Source organism: Octodon degus, unplaced genomic scaffold, assembly GCF_000260255.1.
Source record: "Octodon degus isolate 3935 unplaced genomic scaffold, OctDeg1.0 scaffold00031, whole genome shotgun sequence".
NCBI classification, from domain to species: Eukaryota; Metazoa; Chordata; class Mammalia; order Rodentia; family Octodontidae; genus Octodon; species Octodon degus.
This window is the reverse complement of record NW_004524607.1, coordinates 17,257,402-17,277,440: the sequence shown is the minus strand read 5'-3', so window position 1 is coordinate 17,277,440 and position 20,039 is coordinate 17,257,402. Positions and strand designations below refer to the sequence as shown.

The window sequence follows — 20,039 nt, the reverse complement described above, 5'->3', positions numbered from 1 at the left end:
CAAACTTGACGAGGGTCCACATGGCAGCAGGCAAACTGAACAAGCAGAAGGAGCTGAACAGTGGTATGAATCATTTATTTAAAACAGTATTTCTCACCTTTCTCAAATTGAAGACTGCAAAAAAATAAAAGCAATGTTTTCTTGAGCTGTCGTTAACCTGGAGAGCACTGCTGCTGCCTCCGACCCTCCGCATGACCTAGCTGGCACATGCCAAAGCGATCCCACCTCACTTTACAAAACAGTCCTGAAGCTTAGTCAAATAAAACTACTGTATACAACATTTACATTAGAAAAGATAGCTGGCCCTCAGGAAGCCAGGTGTGTTCTCTTAGGTGAAGGTTGCACCGCAGTTGGGACATCTCCGCTTCCTTAAGGCAAAGCAGCAGATGAACCCAAAGGGAAACAAGATGATGGCCAAGAAGATGCCCAGGAAGGTGAAGCAGTCTTCCAGGACGCCAACTCTGTGGAGAGAAGAGGCATGAGGGTTGGCACCCACACCCCCACACCTGCCAGTACCCAAAACAGCTGGTGACCTACAGGAAGGCAGGCCTGGGAAAGGCGGCCCTAACCCAAGCCACTGCACTAGACAAGAGTCCGCGCTTCGTGACGTGAGGAAAGAGGGACAAGATGCAAATGCTAGTTTCTATTGAAACTCCTAGGTTGGGAGATAGCTCAGTAAAATAAGCACTTGCCTGGCAAGTGCAAGGTCCTGAGTTCAATCCCTGGCACCACAAAAAAAAAAAAAAGAAAAAAGAAAAAGAAAAAGAAAACTCCTGCACTCTGTAAACAGTAGCACCCCAAACCAAATTATTTAGTAGAGTATTTTTTCAAACCCTGTTGAAATTTTAGATTTTTTTTCCATGCCCAAGGAAAATGCCATCCAAAAAAAGGGATTAGGCTCTGGGCTTTTGTTTCAATACTAAGGACTGAACTCAAGGCCTTTGCACTGAGCTATGTGGCCCCAGTTCCTCAAGGTCTTAAGTTGCCTGGACTCACACTTGTGACCCTTCTGCTCCAGGCTCTCAGAGTATGCTTTTCTTTTGTTTAAATTGGTGGTTGGGTGAGGGAAAGACTTAAATCAGCCATGTTCATACAATGTCAGAAGGCCTCGTGAGATTTCATCTCAAGGATGGGGCTTCATAAAAAAAAGGCTACCTTCTCTGTGTGGGATACATGTCCCACTGAACAGTTTCAGTGACCTGAGGTCATTGCTCAGTAATGGGTCTTTTCAGAGGCTCCAAAGATAGGAAACAGGAGCCCTGTAAAGGTCACACATGTAAATAGCTCCTCAGGCCATTTCTGGAGAGTTCTGGACCCACAGCTGAAATTAAAATGAGGCCCACATAAACACAAATGAGAAAAGTGTCCCTCCACCAGTAAGGTTTCAGCACACACGAGACCAGGCTCTGTGCTTACGCTCTTCCTTCATGAGGGACAATGCCTTTGTGAGGGGACAAGGACAGAAAATAAGGTTAGAGATGACATGGGGGGACGAGAGGGGAAGTAGAGCTGTCACAAGAGAAAAGGGAGCAGGGGCTCCAGGGACTCTGCAAAGGAAAACCTAGTGAGTTCTCCTTTGCTAAGGGGAGAGAACGGCCCGAAGCCCCCACACCCATCCTGAGTCCAGTGTCTCTGGAGCAAGCAGCTTCCTTTAGCAGCACTGTCCACCCCCAACAGTCTTTAACTGCCCCTTTTCCTACCTGGACCTGAAAGCGACTGCTGCTGCTCCTCACCTTATGTAGAGAGGGGAGGGAAGCTCACAACTTAAAAGATCAAGCAGAAGGGTAAACAGAAGGAACAGACTGGTGGGGGCCTTTCTTGCCAAGCCCGGGCACACACAGCCCAACGAGGATCCCCACGTGAGCCTGCACATTGTGGCCCACTCCCTGACCTGAACCAGGACCTGCCCACTCCCTGCTCTGGGGGAGAATAGAGATGCAATGAAATAAACACAGACATTCTGAAAGTCTTGATCTCACCTGCTAAGAACTCAAACCCAGTGCCTGCTTCAACTCACCCAGCTGCCCAAACAAACCCATAATAGGAAGTTGCCGCTGCATTCTCCTTATCACTGACCCCCGGCCCCCCCCAAAGCCCTGCAGGAGGTTCAGAGGCTCCCAAGCTGGAGACACTTTCTGTTCTAGGAGTGCCATCTACCCACAGGCTCTGCAGCCCAGTAAAAACTTGTGGAGAGCTCTGCTGTACCCCAACTCCTCTGGGTGTCACCCTGCTGAGCTGGGACACAGGCATCCATCCCTATGCTAAGGCAGTGCTTAGCAGAAGCAGTTTGTGCTGTCCAAGTCACCACTCTGTGATTTTAACAAAAGTACCCTCTCCTAAGAACCACAAAGTGACCCAGTACTCCTGCTTTCCAAGCCCTGCCACCTCTGCAAGCGCGGGCCAGGCAGGACACTCCACCAAACACACACTGCCCAGGCTCAGGGCCTTCTGACCAAGGGTCAGGCTGGCTGAAGTGCCAGCTAGAAAGCAACTGAGGCTATCATGGCCCCTCACTGACCTTAGGCTCAAATGGACAAGATGAGAGGCCAGAGAATTGGTCCTGGGACTGGGAACTCGGGCCCCACTGTTTCTTCCCAGCACCTGCAAGACCATCTGCCTTCAGGTCAAGTCCCCAAAAACAGGTCTGCATATTCAGGCAGAAAATGTCCCATGAGCTGGGCATGATGGCATGCACCTGGAATCCCAGCACTCTTTAAGGCTGAGACAAGAGGATCACAAGTTTGAGCCCAGCCTGTACAATTTATCAAGACTCTGTCTCAAAAATATTTAAAAGGCATTCAAACCCCAGTACTTTGGGGAGAAAAAGTTCTCATGAAAAAGCAAAAAACAAAAGAGAATCTGCCGGAAAACTTTCCAAAGGATAAGCATGACCTCTGAAGAGGTTCCAAAGTACCATACCTATCCCACCATCTATCCTATGTGTGAGGAAACCAGAACCTCCAAGGACCATACAGGTGGGAGGACAGTGACAAGCTGGGCCTCTGTCAGGCTGGGCATGAGAACCTGCAGCACAGTGAGGGGTGGGGCCCAGCTTTTCCTCCAAGGCTGCAAGAGGCTGTACTTGGCGAGTGGGGCCTCGGGGCCCCAGACTACTGCAGAAGCCCCACCAGGGTGTGATGGGGCTGGGATGGGTTTCCTCATCTGCACTCCGCTGGGCTCTCCCCACCAGCAGCAAGGGCACCAGCACTACTTGGCACTGTGATTTCTGACAGGGCCAGGCCACCAGACAGCAAAACTCATGCTGGGAACCTGAAGAGTCGCAGCTTGGCCCAACTGGCTGGCCTGGCCCCCTCAGCCCACAAGCTTCCAGTCCAAACTCACTGTGTGCCCAGGCCAGAGCTCAGAGCCATTGGCTTGTGCCACCCTCTGCTGGCCTCTCAGTCACAAGTGCTGCAAGATGCCTGCAGCCTCCCTACCTCACGTCTCAGTTCACCAACCCTGCAAAAGGAGTGGTGCCATAATCTGGATTTTTAAAACTTAACATCTGACCTGAGAAATACAATCTGGCCTTTAGGCCAATGTAGATTCAGACCTCCAGAGAGCCCTCCTGGGAGAGCAAGCAGGAGACCCAGTGTGTCTCCAACAGCCTCTTTATCTCCAAACCCGAGAGATCCAATTCTGTCCACGGGCTCACCCTAAACCTGGCAGACCTGGCGAGGAGAGGGAGAGGATCAGGGAACTGACATACTGAAAACTCATCTTTAATCCGGTTCAAGCCTCTCAGAGCCACTGGCCACTAGGTCCCCTGATGTGTGCACAGCCAGGTTCTGGGAGGTTCCTGACACCTCACCAGGGACCATATGGGCAGGAAAGGACATGGAGCAAGAGGTGCAGTGAGCTCTGAGCTGCTAGAAACTGACAGCCCTGCCAGATCCCAGGGCCACCAGCCAGAAAAAAAAAAAAGCCCTTACCCCTCCTATGTCCATACAGCAACCTCACTCACTAGGCACCTTGCCCCCACAAGAGGCTGGGAGTGGTGTGGCTGGGTCTGAATCCTGCAAAATCCTGTGGAAAAGGACCCCACTTATGGGCTCAAGACCCTACCTACCCCAAGGCACCAACAGCCATCTCAAGACAGGAGGCTTCCCAGAGTCCACAGCGTCAAAGGACTGCATCCTCCCTCAGGATGAGGAAGCAAGTGCAGGGCTTCCTCTGCTGGCAGCAGCCCTCAAGCCAAGGCTGGGACAGGGCTAGTTGGTCCCCAGACTGCCCAGGGTCTCCACTCCAAAAAGGAGCCCCTTAGTGAACACAGGGAGCTGCCTTCACAGGGACAGTTCACTGCGACCTTGGGGAGAAAACACCTGTCTCTCAGAGGACATTCTCACCACTCACCAGCCCATGCCTGGCATAGCCTCAGCCTCCAAACAGTAGAGGGCAGGAAGGACAGTGTGCAGCAGACTTGTGGGACACTTGGCCTGTGCGACTCCTCCAACCTGGGGTCCAACCATCATGGCTGGGAAGCTGAGCCAGAAAGCAACACAAGCCTCCCTCGGTCTGCACCTTGAGCCTGCAGCCCAAGACAGTCCCCCTACCTCAGGCCAGAACCATCTCAGGCCCAGGAGGGCCCACCCTTCCAAGCCTGTGCAGTCAACTCCAGCGTGCCCAGAGCAAGGCTGGGGCTCAGCTCCCACTCAGGCAGAAAGAGCCCTTCCATTTCCCACTATTGGTCCCTCTGCCTACGAACCTCTCCAGATGCCTTTGTCACCTCATGCCTCAGACACCTCCACCCAGTGCGAGCCATATCCAGGACCTCTGGGCAGCATCTGACCAGGAGAGCTGTATTTCCTCTAGGTTTCCAAGACTCCTCTCCCCAGATTTCCTGCCTTCTGGCCACTCCACAGCTAAACATTCAATGATTTCGACCCAGCCAGCACTTGTGAGGGTCCTGCATGTACCAGGCACATTCCACTTGTCACCTGTTCTCCCAAGCCCCAGCCAACTTGTGCCACCCTTCAGGGCAGAATGGTCTTGCCACACTAGAGCTGCAGAAGCTGCCCTTTCTCCCTGCATGGGGTACAGAAGGGCCCAGCATGTGCCCAGACACAGCATTGGCCAGGCATCCCAAGGGGGCCTCCTGCAGCAGGACAGGGTGCCATTCGGAGGACAGGCAGGAGCCAAGCACAAGACTCACTCGTCTGCCGGGGGTGTAAGAAATGCTTATCAACAGCTAAAAAAGGAAGGTGGAGTCAGGCGCTTGACAGGCTCAGACAAGATGGCAAAGTGACAAGCGACATGGGGCTCTTATGCCAAGCTCGTTCAGAGGGAATCACAGAAGTATGACTTGAGCAAATGCATGTTAAGCCACCAGGGAGGGAAGGCACAGTGCCTGCAGGCTGGATCTAGAAAGGGAGGAAGCATGGTCATGTGAGAAGTGTCCTGTTGCCCAGCCCTAAGACAACCAGACAGGGACAGGCTTCCCTCTTTTCAAGGGAAATCTCTGTATTGTCACCACAGAGGAGTAGCCCAAGGGCCACACACCCTTTCCCCAGACCTAAAGCAGTACTGGCTGTCCCTTCACTAAAGGCTGCTGCTACAGTGGTGGCCTCAGAGAGTGAGGGGCCAGTGGCAGAGGGCACTGTAGCCAGAAGGTGGGGCCTCTGTGTGTGTAGACCTCCAGGGGCCTAGAGGGTCGTTTCTCTGGGGAGGACACGGTCAGAGGCTGAGGCAGGGGATCCCCAAGTCTAAGTCTAGTCCAGGCAACTTAGTGAGACCCTGTGTCCTAAAAACAAAAAGTTGGAGAGGGGCGCCCTGGATACAGTTCCAAGGTTCTATCCCCAGTCCTGAAAAGGAAAGGTACATCAGTGGTGCCAAGAGCTCTGACCAAGCTTTTTTTTGGGGGGTGGGGGATGGGGTAGGGGGCAGTACTAAAGACTGAACCCAAGGCCTTTACTTTGAGTGAGATACATCTCCAACCTTTTATTATTTTGAGGCAGGGTCTTGCTAAGCCACCCAGAGTGGCTTCAGACTAGCCTCAGCCTTCCAGAGTGTTGGGGTTACCAGCACACCTGACTTCTGGCACACTCCCCTCAAGAACTGAGCACCCCCAAACTTGTTCTCCAAGGACCCAGTGTCCTCTCCCACTGCCCCGGGGCACAGAGGAAGCTGCCAGTTTCCAGATGAAGATGGTACTCCACAAGGGCCCAAGACCTTCCCCTGAGGGCACAGGGCAGCATGACCCTGTTCCAGGTTCTGTGTAACTGGAGAGCCCCCTAAGCGGAAGCCACAGGCCTCTGAAATGACACAACTCACCTCTTATGGAAGGGGAAGTAACAGGGAAAGGGCTCCCCATGCTGGCAGCAGCCGAGCCTCCACTGGCCCCAGTGCCCTGGTGCTTGCCTCCCCTCCTCCAAGCTCAGGTGCTGCAGCAGACCAGAGCCTCGGACGTCTCATTTCCCAGACAGGGAGACAAAGCCCGCTGCATGTGGCAGGGCCAGGATGTGACCTCAGCTCCTCCAGTTGACAGGCCCTTCATTCAAGATGCCATGAAATCCCAATCAGACCCCCTATGCTCCAGGCTTTTTTTCCCCTTAACTATACTGGGGATTAAATCCAAGGCCTTCACACTTCACACATATCCACAGCCATTTTTTTATTTTTAAGACCTGCTCTCACCAAATTGCTAAATTGCCAAGGCTGGGCTCATAGCTGTGATCCCCTTGCCTCAGCCTCCCAGAGTGCTGGGATTACAGGCTCTAGCACACCACCCAGGCTACAGGCATCTCTCTGATCCTCCCTCTGGTGGCCCAACCCAACACCTCTCCTAAACTTGAGAGATCATTCAAAATGCTCCCTCCCAAAAATGGGCCATCAGAATCTTCCAGCTAGGCTGAAGAGTGACACCACCCCAAGCAGAACAAGGGTTGCGTGTCCAGGACTAACCTCAAAGCTCAACACAGAGGCTGTCCAGCCCCCATCTCTATACCCATCTCTCCAGGTTTTCCCAATGGCTTTGAGCACAGTGCATGGCCTTCCTGACTGTGCCCCTCTTCTCTACCAAGTGCAGCCCTGCAGACACCTGCACGGCAGGCAGCCACTTTGCTGCCCTCTTTTCTTCCCTCTTCCGGATCTCCAGTGTGTCCTGGCTGGGGTCCACCAGTGGGTGCACTGGGTAGGCCACACCTCCTTTACCAGCTCTCAGTTCAGGCCTTTTACCCTCTTCTCATACCACCCTCCTATACAGTTGCCTCCAGGGCTCTGAAATCATTAACTTCTCCAGGGCTCCACTGTGGGCCTGACACATAAAACTTCTGAAATGACTTTAAGTCCAAACCAGGGCAGTTTCTTAACCCCATCTCAGCAACTTCGACTTCCTGCTCCCCAAGGAGTGCTGAAACCCAGCCCTGTCAACTCTGCCCAGACCTTCCCAACCATCTGAGCACCCCCAAGTGCCAAGGGCAAGAACCAAGTCTCACCTGATCTTGAATCAAGACCTACACAAAACGAGTCTTGTGCTGGACCTCTGGCTCCAGAAAAATAATCCTCAAAGTTTCTTGCGGCTCCAGTTTGAGGATATGAAAAAAGGCCACTCCAGCCCGGAACAAAGACCCACAGGCTTTCCTCCTGGGCCAGCTAGCGGCGGAAAGTTAGCCTCGCTGGGATTCAGCGACCCTCACAGCTGTAGCCTCTCTGGCCACCTGCACTCCCACTCCGACCCCAGCTCCTTCATAAACACAAGGGCCACCTGACTCAGGTCCTGGGCAAAACAAACCTCCTATCTCCTTAGGAAATCAACGGCACAGTGAACTTGCAGAAATTGGAAAGGGGGGGGGGGGGCAAGGAACGACGATTCGTGGGTTCCCATTGTTAGCGTTTCTGCTTCCCGCTCACTCATTTGGGTGCAATGCCCCAAAATGCACTCAGCTCCCAGGAAAGCGAGCCAACCGCCCTGCCGCACAAGTTACATTCAGAGCCCCGGGACAGCGCGCGTGCCGACTCCCTCCGTGCAGCCTGTAGCCAAGGTGCCTCTGGACCCCAGCCGGCTCCCCCAAGCCGGCTCCCCCAAGCCGAGCTCCCCCAAGCCGAGCTCCCCTCGAGAGCACGCTGGGCCGCCCCGGGCTGGGACTCACCTGCACACCGGGCAGCCTCCGACGACGACGATGGAGTTGGCGGGGTACCGAGTGACAGTCCGGCCGTGGATACTGTACACCCTGGGGTGCGGGGTGGGAATCCCTGTGGGGGAGGGGAGCACATCAGCGCGGGGTGGGAGCAGCGCCCCGCCCTGCCCTGTAGCCACTAGTCAGCCGCCCGGGGCGCCGCGGGGGGTCCGCGAGGTAGTGGCGCGCCCCGGCGGGTGCCCCCGAGAGCGCGCGCGCGCGCCGACCCAAGCCCACCTGTGACGAGGTAAGGGTAGGGCGGCGGCGGGGGCGCGCTCGGGATGGCGCCGTAGCCGGGCGCGCCGCACGCGTAGTCGCCCTGGCCGGCCTCCAGGTTGTAGGCGGGCGGCCGCTCCTGCAGCAGCGGCTTGTGGTCCATGGCGGTCCGGCCCGCCCGACCGCCCGCTTCGGCCCGGCCCAGCCCGGCTCGCTGGCCCGCGGGGACACGGCGGCGGGGACGGCTGCAGCCCCGGGCGGCTCGGCCCAGTGAGGCGGGGCGGACTCCGCCCCCGTGGTCACAAGACCCGAATCACGTGGGCGACGCGAGGCGGGACCTCCAGGCGTCTTAAAGGGGCCGCGACTGAGTGTGCCCCGGCACTCTCCTCCCGGAGCGGACCGAACAGTGGACGGTCTGGTTGTTGTGACCTTTACGGCCCGCAGAGACCATGGGACGAACCATAGCCCCCACTCCTCTCTGCCAGCAGCGGCCCAGACTACTTGGCCAGCGCCTGGGGAACGCTAGGTGTAGCGTCCCCCCTCTCCAGGCCTGCCCTGTGCCCAGCTGCGCACATTATCCTTTTTTTTTTTTTTCCAGGACTAAATGGGGCGCCTACAGGATTGTAAAGCGAGTGTGTGCTGGCCCTTGCCTGTAATCCTAGCCTTGGAGGCAGAGGCAGGAGGACTGCAAATTCAAGCCAGTCTGGCAACTTGGTGATTTAGCGAGACCCTGCCCAGAATTTTAAATAATGATGAAGATGATGATGATGCTGGTTGAGATGTAGCTCAGTGCTTAAGCTCCAGGTTGAAGAAACCCCAACTACAACAACAAAGACTATTGTTGGAGTGAGGCCAAGAGCTCCTGGTGGAGCAGAGATCCCAGCCCTCGCTCTTGAGGCTACAACCCGAAGGTGAGCAACAGGGTGTGTGGGTGGGGAACCTGGCTGCAGCCTGGTGCCTCATAACTGGAGAGGTGGGCACAGGTCGGGCTTCCTGACACCTGATCACCGGGGGACCTGCAGGCTTCCCAGTCTTGCTAACCCCTGGAGAGCAGGTGATGGGCTGTCCTGTCCTGCCCTGCACAAGTTTGGCAGATTTTGTGCTTGAGTAACTTTCCCTGGTCACGTGCCTGCCAATACAAACGCAAAAAGCCACAGCCTCTGGCGCCCTATGTCCCAATAAGTGATCCCCTAACCCCACCCCCGCACGGGCCCACACTCGCGTGCCCTGGCCCTAATTAAAAATCCAAATTAGTAGATTTCTGCATGGGGCCTTGAGATTTCCCAACACTTGCTTTGAGAAATGCAGCTCACAGCCACAAAGCAGCCAGGCCCTCTCTCAGCCTGTATCACTGGGTTCCACGTGCAAGACTTGGAGGACAAAGGTGAGGCTCAGCCAGTCGGGAAGCTGAAAGCTGCAGAGCAGTGATGTGTGTGCAGTGAGAGTCAGAGGTGCCACACAAGGAGGCCACGAGCCTGGGTGTTCCAAGGGGGCCAGGGCTAAAGCCTCACTTAGAGGCCAGTGGTCAGCTGGCCCCAGAGACCAGCACAGGAACCTTGCAGGCAGTGTGAAGTGCAGTCCCAGAGGCTGGCATCAGGCAACCAGTTCTGTGCCAGGACTCCGTGTCACTTGGCCTACCCAGAGCACTGAAACAGTCTTCAGGGCTCGGAGGAGAACCCAGATATTGGGTCAAGAGAGGGTCTGTAAGAGCCTATTGGGAACTTCGTGGCTGGCTTGTAAATGGGGGGGGGTGCGTGTGCACATCAGATTAGCATGTTAGAACAATGAATTTGGCGGCAGCAGGCAAAGAAGAGGGGAAAGGAAAGGTGTGAGAGAGGTCAAGAGCCCATTAAGACTAGTGGGCAGATAAGGAACTGAAGGGCCAGCTTTCCTGCTTGCGAGATGGCACATCCAGGTGCTTGCATCTGGCAGTAGACGCGAGCGCCACATGAACACCCAGGCAGCCCAGATCACGCAGGTGCGCTGGAGCTGAGCCCAGATCGCTAGGCGGCACCTGACGAAGCTGAATGAGGCTGTGTGCAGGGGTTTTTGCTAAAAAGTTGGTGACATCTCGTTGCGGCGTGGCAGCACACGCCTGTAATCCCAGCACTGAGGAGGCTCAGGCAGGAGGAGCGCCAGCCTGGGCAGCATAATCTGAGGCCAGCCTGAACTGCACAGCAAGGTCTCAAAACAAACAAAGTTGGTGACAGGGTAAATAAGGACCAAAATGTAGAATATTGTGAAGCAGGAGGAACATGGGAAAGGGAACTGGGAAGGGGGAAAGGAAGGAAGGGAAAAGAAAAATTGGAAACAAAGCTTTTGTAAATAAAAAGGAAGAGGGGTTGAAAGGACAATAGGCAAATGGAAAAAATAATCAAATTGTATCATGTAGGCAAATGGAAAAAATAATCCTATGAGGGGCAACCAGTTCTGTGCCAGGACAAATTCCCTATGAGGATGGTGATAATAATGTATACCCAAAATGTACCAATAAACAATTTTTTTAAAAGTTGGTAGCATCTCGTGGCAGCTCACTGGTGCAGCATCTGTGGAGCACCTCACCTGTGTGGGGACAATGTGGAACACACCTTGCTTGTGAAGTTGAGGACTCTTAGGATGTGAGTGGCTCCATTGGAAGGGGACATTTGAGCAAAGACTGAGACCCTAGGGAGTTGGTGTGCGCAGGTGGAAGGGCCCAACTGTGCACACCCAAGGCAGATGGAGAAGCACCAGGAAGAGGGGCGAGGGGACCGCCCTGTGTACGCCCATGGGTGGCCAAGTGCATGTGGGGGAGGGGGGGGGTCTTCTGATGGCTGCTAGTTTTTCTGAAACAGAAAAGGAGGCCAGCAGCTGAGACTGAGTGGAGAGGAGGAGGTGTTGGGAGTCTGAGAGCAGCAGACAGTCCAGAGGTCCCCCAGGATGGAGCTTGAGGTGGCCAGAGTGTCCCAAGGTGACCCCCTCTGCCCCAGTGCTGCTCACGCTCTGCAGAGGAAGCCAGAGCACAGAGGACTTCCCTAGCTTTCCCTCAGACTCCATGGCTCCACCTCACATACCCCAAAGCCATGCCACACTGCCCTTGTGGCAGGTTCACCAGAAAAGCCACATGCTACTTGATGATTTTGGCAGAAATACATTCCTATCAAGATGCAATACAGTCTACTTAGAACACACGTCTTCTGTGTGCATTTTCTCAGAGCGGAGCCAACACTCTGCTCTTTACCCACTTACATATCACAGGAATATAAAAAAATAAGTTGTTTCTAGCTGGGAGTGGTGGTGCACACCTGTAATGCCAGCACTCTGGGAGGCTGAGGCAAGAGGATCACAAGTTCAAATCCAGCTTGGCAATTAGTGACTTAGCAAGACACTGTCTCAAAATTAAAAAAAATAATAATAATAATTTAAAGGGGGTTGGAAATATAGTTCAGTCTGAAGGCCCTGAGTTCTATCCCCAGTATCACCCACCTCTTGAAAAGAATTTTTTTTTTGTTTTTAATACTGCTATTTCCAAAAAGAAAAGAAAAATCACACATAACTATAACTTTGAGTGAGTGGAAGGGTTTTCCTCTAGGGAGGAAGAAGAGAGAAGTCAGGTGGGGTGGGCTGGCCCTTGCCTAGAAAAAATGTGATTGTCCCCAAATCTTGCCAGTCCACGTGACTCTCCTCAGATGTGCCGGGGAGGCTGAGACAGGCTCCTGCCCTTTCCTGCAGACTCTAGACAAGAGCTGATAATGCACCATGAGCACTGTTTGGCACAGCCGGGACCTGGCAGTTCACGTGCTTGGGCCTGTGACCAAGAGAAGGAAGCAAATACTATTTCAAAATCCAAGGCTGCAACCAACTACCAGTGCCTTGCTCGGGGAAGGGCCTTGCCAAATGTTTGCTGAATAGTTGCTAAATATTTATCTTAGATAAACATGTTTAAATTTTATAGTAAGCCTGTGGTAAGCTTCACAATTCTACTAGGCAAACATTTCTAAATATTTTATATTAAGAACGTAAATTACTCTATGACACCTGGCAGCGCCTCTTTGGCTGACTTGCATGACAATGTGGTCACAAGTTACATGTGTACATATTTAGATCTACAAGGAGTGGTCAAAATATCAAGTGCCATGCATCTAAGCAGGCATCCTCTGGGTTTGGGTGTTGTAGATGCAGGAGGGATTGGGTGTGACCAGGAGAATAGCTGGTTTCCATCCAGACACCCTGTGCCACTGCGCCCCATGAGCCAGGCCTCCTTAAATCAGATACTTCAAACATCTCATAGTATCTTTTTTTGTGAGAACAGCCAAAGAATTCCCTTTTCTTTTGTGGAGAGAGGAAGGCAATACTAGGGATTGAACTCAGGGCCCTCAGCTCCAGCCCTTTTTAAATTTTGAGACAGGGTCTTTCTAAGTCACTAAGCTGTCCAGGCTGGGCTCTAGTTTGGAGTCCTCCTGCCTCAGCTTTCCAGAGTGCTGGGATTACAGGCATTCCCTCAGCACACCTGGGTCAGAATAACAATTTCTGAATGGAATTTTGAGAGAGAAACCAGCATCTGTCAGGTACATGGCCTATGTCGGTGACTCACGTTCAAGTCCTAGTACCACATCTGACCCTGAAGGCCAGGACACAAAGAGATCATGGCCCAACTCTGAGATGACGAAAGATCCTGGCTGCTCACTGAGTCAGGTTCCTTGAACCTCCTGTGGTTTGGGAGTATGTCTTATCGCTGAATCCGAAGCACCCCCTAGATAGTGGGTGTTCATCAAATGTTTAATTGAGCTCAAGGCCATGTGCCCAGGTTCATTTGGCCCATAAGGGAGAATTTAGACCTTCATGTCCTCCAGAATGGCGCTGTGGCCATAGAATTTGAAGGGTATCCTACTTCAGGCTAGAAATATGTCTGGTGGGGTGTGGTTATATAACCTGTAATCCCAGCAGTGGGGAGGCTGAGACAAAAGGATCATTGAGAGTTCAAGACCAGCCTTGGCTACAGAATGAGCTCAAGGCCAGCCTGAACTGCATAGTGAGTCCCTGTCTCTGAAAAAAAAAAAAAAAAAAAAAGGACCGAGGAGATAGCTCAGTAGAATAAGTGCTTGTCTGGCAAGCGCAAGGGCCTGAGTTCAATCCCCAGTTCTGCCAAAAAAAGAAAAAAAGAAATCTGGACTGTTCTAGAAGGCTGTTCCTAGTTTTTAAAAAACATGGGTGCCCAGAAGTAGGGACAAAGTCAGTGAGGCAGGAAAGAAGGAGGTTCCCTAGGGTCATCCTGAATGGAGTTTTGTGATCACAGGGTATGCCAGGGGCAAGGGGGTATCATTTCAACTTTTTTTTCCATCAGAGGACAGTTCCTGAGATTCACAGAAGTCTCTCCATTGGAATCCAGCAAGCACCTATGTGTTTACAATGGCAGAGAACTGGCGGAACATAAGGCATCCTAGTTACCAGTCACCAGAGCTCAGAAGTTGGTGACAACCAGGGATCTTCTCTCATTGGGAGATGCAAGTGCCCACTCCCAGGTTGACATGGAGAAGTGATGACCTTTGGTCACAAAAGACTCCTGGGCCCACCTTCAAGTGATGATTTTTAGGGGATTCTTGCAGGGATTGGGAGCTTTGGGACAATGTTGCCATTGAGCCCTACCTCTGTGGGACAAGTGCACTTGGCAATGGCTGTGAGGCTGTCCTAGCACAGAGAGAGGCCACTGCACTGAAAGGACAGAGAGTAGCAACCACAGTGATGGCTGACACTGAGGCAGAGGTCCTCCTCCCCTGTCCTCTCCCTGCACTTTTCTCTTTCCCAACAGGTCCCTGCATCCCCTCCTCTCGCCCTCTGGCTCCCCTACCCATGTTCCCAGGTTCCTACCTGCTTCCTGCACTGTGGTGGCCATGACCAGCCCCAGAGGAACACCCAGGAATGGTGGGAGGGAGCCTGAGATCAGCTCAGGAAAAGCCTCCTTATGACCCAGCAATGGCCAGGCAGAGGGTGACATGAAGGAGCCTCCAGCAAAGCCAGCAGAGATGTACCGTCACATGCGGGGGATGGGGAGGCCAGGCCCAGCCTCACAGGGCACAGAATGTGGCCTCACAATCCGTCCTGCACCAGAATTCTCAGATTCTGAGCCTGAAGCTCAATGCTGGAAGGTGGCTTATGGGGCAGCCAGCCCCATCTCACCTCTCAGAGTGATTTCAAAGGAGAAATTTGAAAATTTCAAATCCTTGGTTCAAAGCATACTTCTGAGGGGCCACTGCAGAGCTAGCCACATGAAGACAAATGCTACCAGCCCAAAGACAAGAGCCCAGTGCCAGGCTTTTCCTTGTGGGAAAGTGCCATAGTGGCAGGTGAGGCGAGGAGTGTAGCCTGGCTCACAAGCATGAAGTGACCCCAAATCCACAGACTGACCCCCTCAGAGCAGGCCAGCAGAGCATAGTGATAAACAACAGAAAAAAAAGCCTCTCCAAGACTTGGTGTCTATATGCTGAAATATGCCAGTGTGAGGAAGAGAAGGGTAGAAGTACATCCCTGGGACCCAGCAAGGAATTGAAGCAAGAATTGAGGCCCATGGGGAGAGTGGAGAGATGGACCGGTACAGAGGAGGAGGAGGAGGAGGAATAGGGGCCAGGGAGATAGCTCAGTGGAATAAGTGCTTGCCTGGCAAGCCCAAGGTCCTGAGTTCAATCCCTGGTACTGAAAAAAGGAGGAAGAGGAGGAGGAGGCAAGCAGCTCTTTTTCCCCTCAGTAGGGGAGGGTGGCCAGAACCTGCAGGTATGCAGTGAATATTGGGGCCCCGTGGGCCTCCCCTGGAGAAACACATTAGTGAAACACAGCAATGGATGCAGCACACTGCAGTGCTTGGTGGGTTATTCAGGTTTGGATGTCCCCCAGGAGAGGCCGATTGGATGATAGCCATCTTGGAAAGGGGCCAACTGAGCTCAGGACTCAGGGCAGCTGCAGGCTGTCTCCATCTCATGACTGGTGTCAGGGTGAGGCAGAACCAAGTCAAATCAGCAGGAGTTGACAGAGCTGAGAGCAAGCCAGCATGAATCCAGGTACAAGCCAAAGGGAGGGGGTGCGGGGGTGGGGGACATGGATTGCTAAAGTGCCAATGAACGGCTTCCAGACTCCCAGCCAGGAACCAGGCCGAACTTCAGTGAAACAAAAGGGGCAGGCTGCTGGAATTAATCACTATGGATCCAGGCTTTGATTCCCAGTGATGACAGGGACATGCCCCGAAGGAGACATTTCTTCTTATTCTTCCCCCCCCCCCATTTTTGTTGAGTTTTATTTTCTTGCTTGTTTGTTCTTTTCATGAGTGAACATGTTTTAGCTTTTTGTTGTTCTTCCGTTCTTTATTTCTTCCTTCTCTCTTTCCTTCCTGTCTTCACCAGTTCCCCAAAGTTTGTATACTCTTTCTGTGCTTTCCAGCTCTGCCTCTAGTCTCATCAGCTATTTCTCTATTTTTCCACCAACCTCTTTTAAATTTTTTCTCTTGTGGGTAAAACAGCCATATTTACTATACTGATTTTCTAGTTTGGTTTAGGTTTTGTTACATAACCACAAATCTAGTTCATAGCAGTATATACACTGAAAAGTGGCAAATTAGTATTACCAGAGTTTGTCCAATTTTTTAAAGGCAGGGTCTTACTATGTAGTGCAGACTGGCCTTGAAATTACTTATGTAGCACATGCTGGACTCAAAGTCACAGGAATCCTCCTGTCTCAGCCTCCCAAGTGCTGGGGTTACAGGTGTGTGCCCTCACACCTGGTCAGTTTGTCATTTTCTAGGATGCATTTGATGCTATTATTATTGCTTGTTGTACTATTTTAGCGAAGATGATGCAGTTGTTCTTGGTAATCTGAGCCTGACATTGCCTAAAGATGATAAACAGTAGCATGGGCCAGCCCTAAATAACCAAGGGCTTAACCAAATAGGTAGCAACTTCTCACCCCCAATACATTAAAGAGATAGGCTCTTACAAGACTCAAAACCCAAAAGCCAGCCACCCCTGGAAGACATCTCTGAGACGTAGTCATTTCCTAAGGATTCTAAATACTAGAAATAAAGCTATTTACCTTAAGTAACTTATAAACCTCAAAGCAGGAATTAAATGAAAGAAAGAAAGAAAAGAAAAAATGAGACAACACTTAAAGAAGATGCAAACCCAGACTTCCAGCTTACCAAAGACAAACTCAGGGAGCAATGAGATGGAACAATTCAAAATCCACCTACCTGGATTCTCTGAAGTGGTAACAATGGCAATAACAAAGCAAATGAGTGAGGCTCTAGAAAAAAAATCAGACCAGAAATAATTTCTCAGATACCCACAGAGATGGTGACCATAGTTAAAAAGATGGTTAGTGACTCTAGAAGACGTACAGATTTTTTTTAAAAGGATCTTAGAAAAATGATAAAACTATGAATGTCCAATATAGGAAAGAGATGAAATCCATGAAACAGATTCAAACATGTCCAAGAGATTAAAAATTCCATTGAAAGGATCCACAGCAGAATGAGCCATTGTGAGGATGGAATATCAAATACAGAAGACAGGTCTGTGGTGAGTGATCGTAAAACTATAACAGTAAATAGCAAGGGATGACAAAAACTCAATCCAACACCTGGTAAGTGATGGAAAGAAATACATAAGATTGGTAGGATTCAATGAAAGAGCAAGAGATAGCACAAAGTACATTAAAAAAATGTTCACAGAAGTAATAAGAAAAAACTTCCCAAACTGGAAAAACAATTGGACATGAAGCTAAGTGAAGCATATAGAACTCCAACTAGCCATGATAAAAAATGCACAAGGGTATTTCATAGTCAAGATTCCAGAACTCAACATAAGAACAGAATACTATAAGCTATTAGAGAGAAAAGAAAAGTCCATAAGAATCACGGGAGACTTCTCAACACAAACCTTCAAGTCAAGGAGAACAAGGAGTGAACTATTTTAAGCCCTAAAAGAAAATAACCACCAACCCAGGTTGATATTCCCTGAAAAATTATCTTCAAAAATTGATGGAGAGCCTTACCGGCCCTGCCCCTGGGGTGCACTGAGACGGCGATTGAGACTGGGCATGGGGGCACACACCTGTAATCCCAGGACTTGGGATGCTGATAACAGGAGAAGCACTATGAGTCTGATCTGTGTAGTGAGACCCTGTAGACCCTGTACCAAATATAAAATAAGAATAATAATAATGGAGAAATAAGTTAATTGTATGACAAAGAAGACCTGAGGAAATTCATCACCTCCAAACAGCACTCAAAAATGTTTTCAAGAGCATTCTACAAGATATAACAAAGACTATAGTCCCATGAATCTCAACAGAATGAATCCACCAGACAAGACAAAAAAACAATAAATAGGGGAGGAGAGAACAACAGGAAAATAAATGACAGAGTTAAGTCAATACTTATCAATTATAACTATCAATGTTAATGATCTCAATTCACCCATCAAAGAAACAGACTGGCAGGATGGATCAAGAAGCAAGATCCAACAATATACTGCATACAGGAAACATTTAATTCAAAAAGAAATTCATAGACTAAAGGTCAAAAGATAGAAAATGATATTCCATGAAACAGGAACCTGGAGACAAGTAGGTTAGCTATTCTATTTGTATACAAAGTAAATTTCAAGTCAAGACTGATTAAGAGAGACAAAGAGGGGCTGGTGAGATGGCTCAGTGGTCTAAAGCACCTACTTGGAACAAGCTTGGCAGAGCACAGGGACCGCGGTTCAATCCCCCAGCACCACATGCCAGCCAGCCCCGCCCCCTGGTGGGCTGAGTTGCCCCCCCACATAAATTAAAAAAAAAAAGAGAGAGACAAAGAAGGTCACTATATTCTCATAAAGGGAACAAATCAAGAGAAAGAGAAAACAATCATAAATAGATATGCACCAAATACTTATAAAATTAAAACTCTATAAAACAAACATTAATAGACATGAGAAATCAAATAAGCACTAATACAATTGTGTTGGGGGACCTCAATACTTCATTGTTACAAATAGATAAACCAGAAAAAAAATCAACAAAGAAATACCAGAACTGAACCAAACTTTTGAACAAATGGACTTAGTAGATGTTTACAGTGTTCTACTCCACAACATCAGAATACACACTCTTCTCAGCTCCACATAGGATGTTCTCCAAAACAGACCAGACACTAGTTCATAGAAGATCCTTAAGTACAAAGGAATTGATATCATCCCATGTATACCATCAGATCACAATGCAAGGAAATTGGAAATGAAAAGAAAAAAAAACAAGAACTTCATAAACACACAGAAATTAAATTGCACCCTCCCATAAAACCAACTGGCCACATATGAAATTCAAGAAGAGGGGCTGGCAAGATAGCTCAGTGGACTAAGCACCTGCTTTGGCAAGCACAGGGACTGGTGTTCAATCCCTGGTACCAAATGCCATGCCGGCTCTGCCTCCCAGCATGCTGAGCTGGTGAACAAGTCTGGGTGTGGTGGCACAGCCCTGTAATCCCAGCACTGGGGAGGCTGAACACAGGAGGATCACTACGAGTCTGAGCTGTGTAGTGAGACCCTGTACCAAACACATAAATTTTAAAAAAAGAAAATAAGAGATCAGACAGTCTCAACAATTAATAATTCCAATACAACATATTGGAACTTACGGGACACAATGAAAGTAGCCATATTAGGGAATGCTAGTCAATGCTAGCATTCCTGTACACATCACTGAGAAAGGATTGGTCGCATTTTATAAAAACATAATGAGATCAAATAACCTAATATTAAACCTCAAGCATCTAGAAAAAAAAGTAAATCAAACCCAAAGCTCCTATAAGGGAACAAATTATAAAGATCAGACGTGAAATTAATGCAATGGAGACTAAGAAAATGATATAATGAATCAATGAATTGAACAGTTGGTTCTTTGAGGGATTAAATAAAATTGACAAATCCTTAGCCAACCTTACCAGAAAAAGGAATGAAAGACTCAAATTTGTGTAATCAGGAATGAAAAAGGTGAAATCATAATAGATCCTAGAAAAATCCAAAAGATTATCAATACCTACTTTGTGAACCTGTATTCTAATAAGACAGAAAACACAGAAAAAATGGACAGATTACTAGATACATATGAGTTACCAAAGTTGAATCAAGAAGATATAAAAATTCTTTTTTTTTTTTTTTTCCGGAACTGGGGATTGAACTCAGGCCCTGTGCTTGCCAGGCAAATGCTTATTCCACTGAGCCATCTCCCTGGCCCCAAGAAGATATAAAAATTCTGAGTAAGTCAATATTAGTGTCTGAAACTGAAGACATAATTAAAAACCTACCAACAAAGAAAAGCCCACACCCTGACTAATTCACTGCTAAATTCTACAAGAAACTTAGAGAAGACCTAATACTATATTTCCAAGCTCTTTAATGAAATTGAAAAGGATGCACTACTCCTAAATTTATTCCTGTAAGCAAGAATTACACTGACACCAAAACCAGAGAAGATTCTTCCAAGAAAGAGAATTATAGGCTGATATCCCTAAAGAATATAGATGCAGAAATCCTCAATATGATACTGGCAAATAGTACGCAGCAAATCACCAAGTAGGATTTATCCCAGGAATGCAGGCATGGTTCAACATACACAAATCAATAATTGTAATACACTGTATTAACAGAGCCAAAACCAAAAAACATATCATCTCAATAGATGCAGAAAAAGCATTTGACAAAG

The 20,039-nt window shown here is 49.8% G+C and overlaps 1 protein-coding gene across 2 annotated transcripts; it reads right to left on the bottom strand.

Annotated features, from left to right (window-relative positions):
- Positions 1-54: 54 nt before the first annotated feature.
- On the bottom strand, positions 55-8,595 carry Bri3 (brain protein I3). 2 transcript variants are annotated; one of them, XM_023713407.1, is made up of 4 exons: positions 8,352-8,595; positions 8,088-8,190; positions 3,511-3,671; positions 375-461 (listed from the first exon to the last, which is right to left on the bottom strand). In XM_023713407.1, the coding sequence occupies exons 1-3, from the start codon at positions 8,491-8,493 to the stop codon at positions 3,548-3,550; spliced, it is 369 nt and encodes a 122-aa protein (XP_023569175.1). In that variant the 5' UTR covers positions 8,494-8,595; the 3' UTR covers positions 375-461; positions 3,511-3,547. The 2 variants fall into 2 exon arrangements, with proteins under 2 accessions (XP_004629688.1, XP_023569175.1); XM_004629631.2 differs by lacking the exon at positions 3,511-3,671 and having other exon boundaries at positions 55-461.
- Positions 8,596-20,039: the final 11,444 nt, after the last annotated feature.

Excerpts from the sequence above, each read along its gene's own strand:
- Bri3 (XM_004629631.2), bottom strand. The coding sequence starts at position 8,493 with ATGGACCACAAGCCGCTGCTGCAGGAGCGGCCGCCCGCCTACAACCTG. Across the intron at positions 8,191-8,351 it reads CTACCCTTACCTCGTCACAG|GGATTCCCACCCCGCACCCC; the intron begins GTGGGCTTGGGT and ends CCTCCCCCACAG. Across the intron at positions 462-8,087 it reads GGAGGCTGCCCGGTGTGCAG|AGTTGGCGTCCTGGAAGACT; the intron begins GTGAGTCCCAGC and ends TTCTCTCCACAG.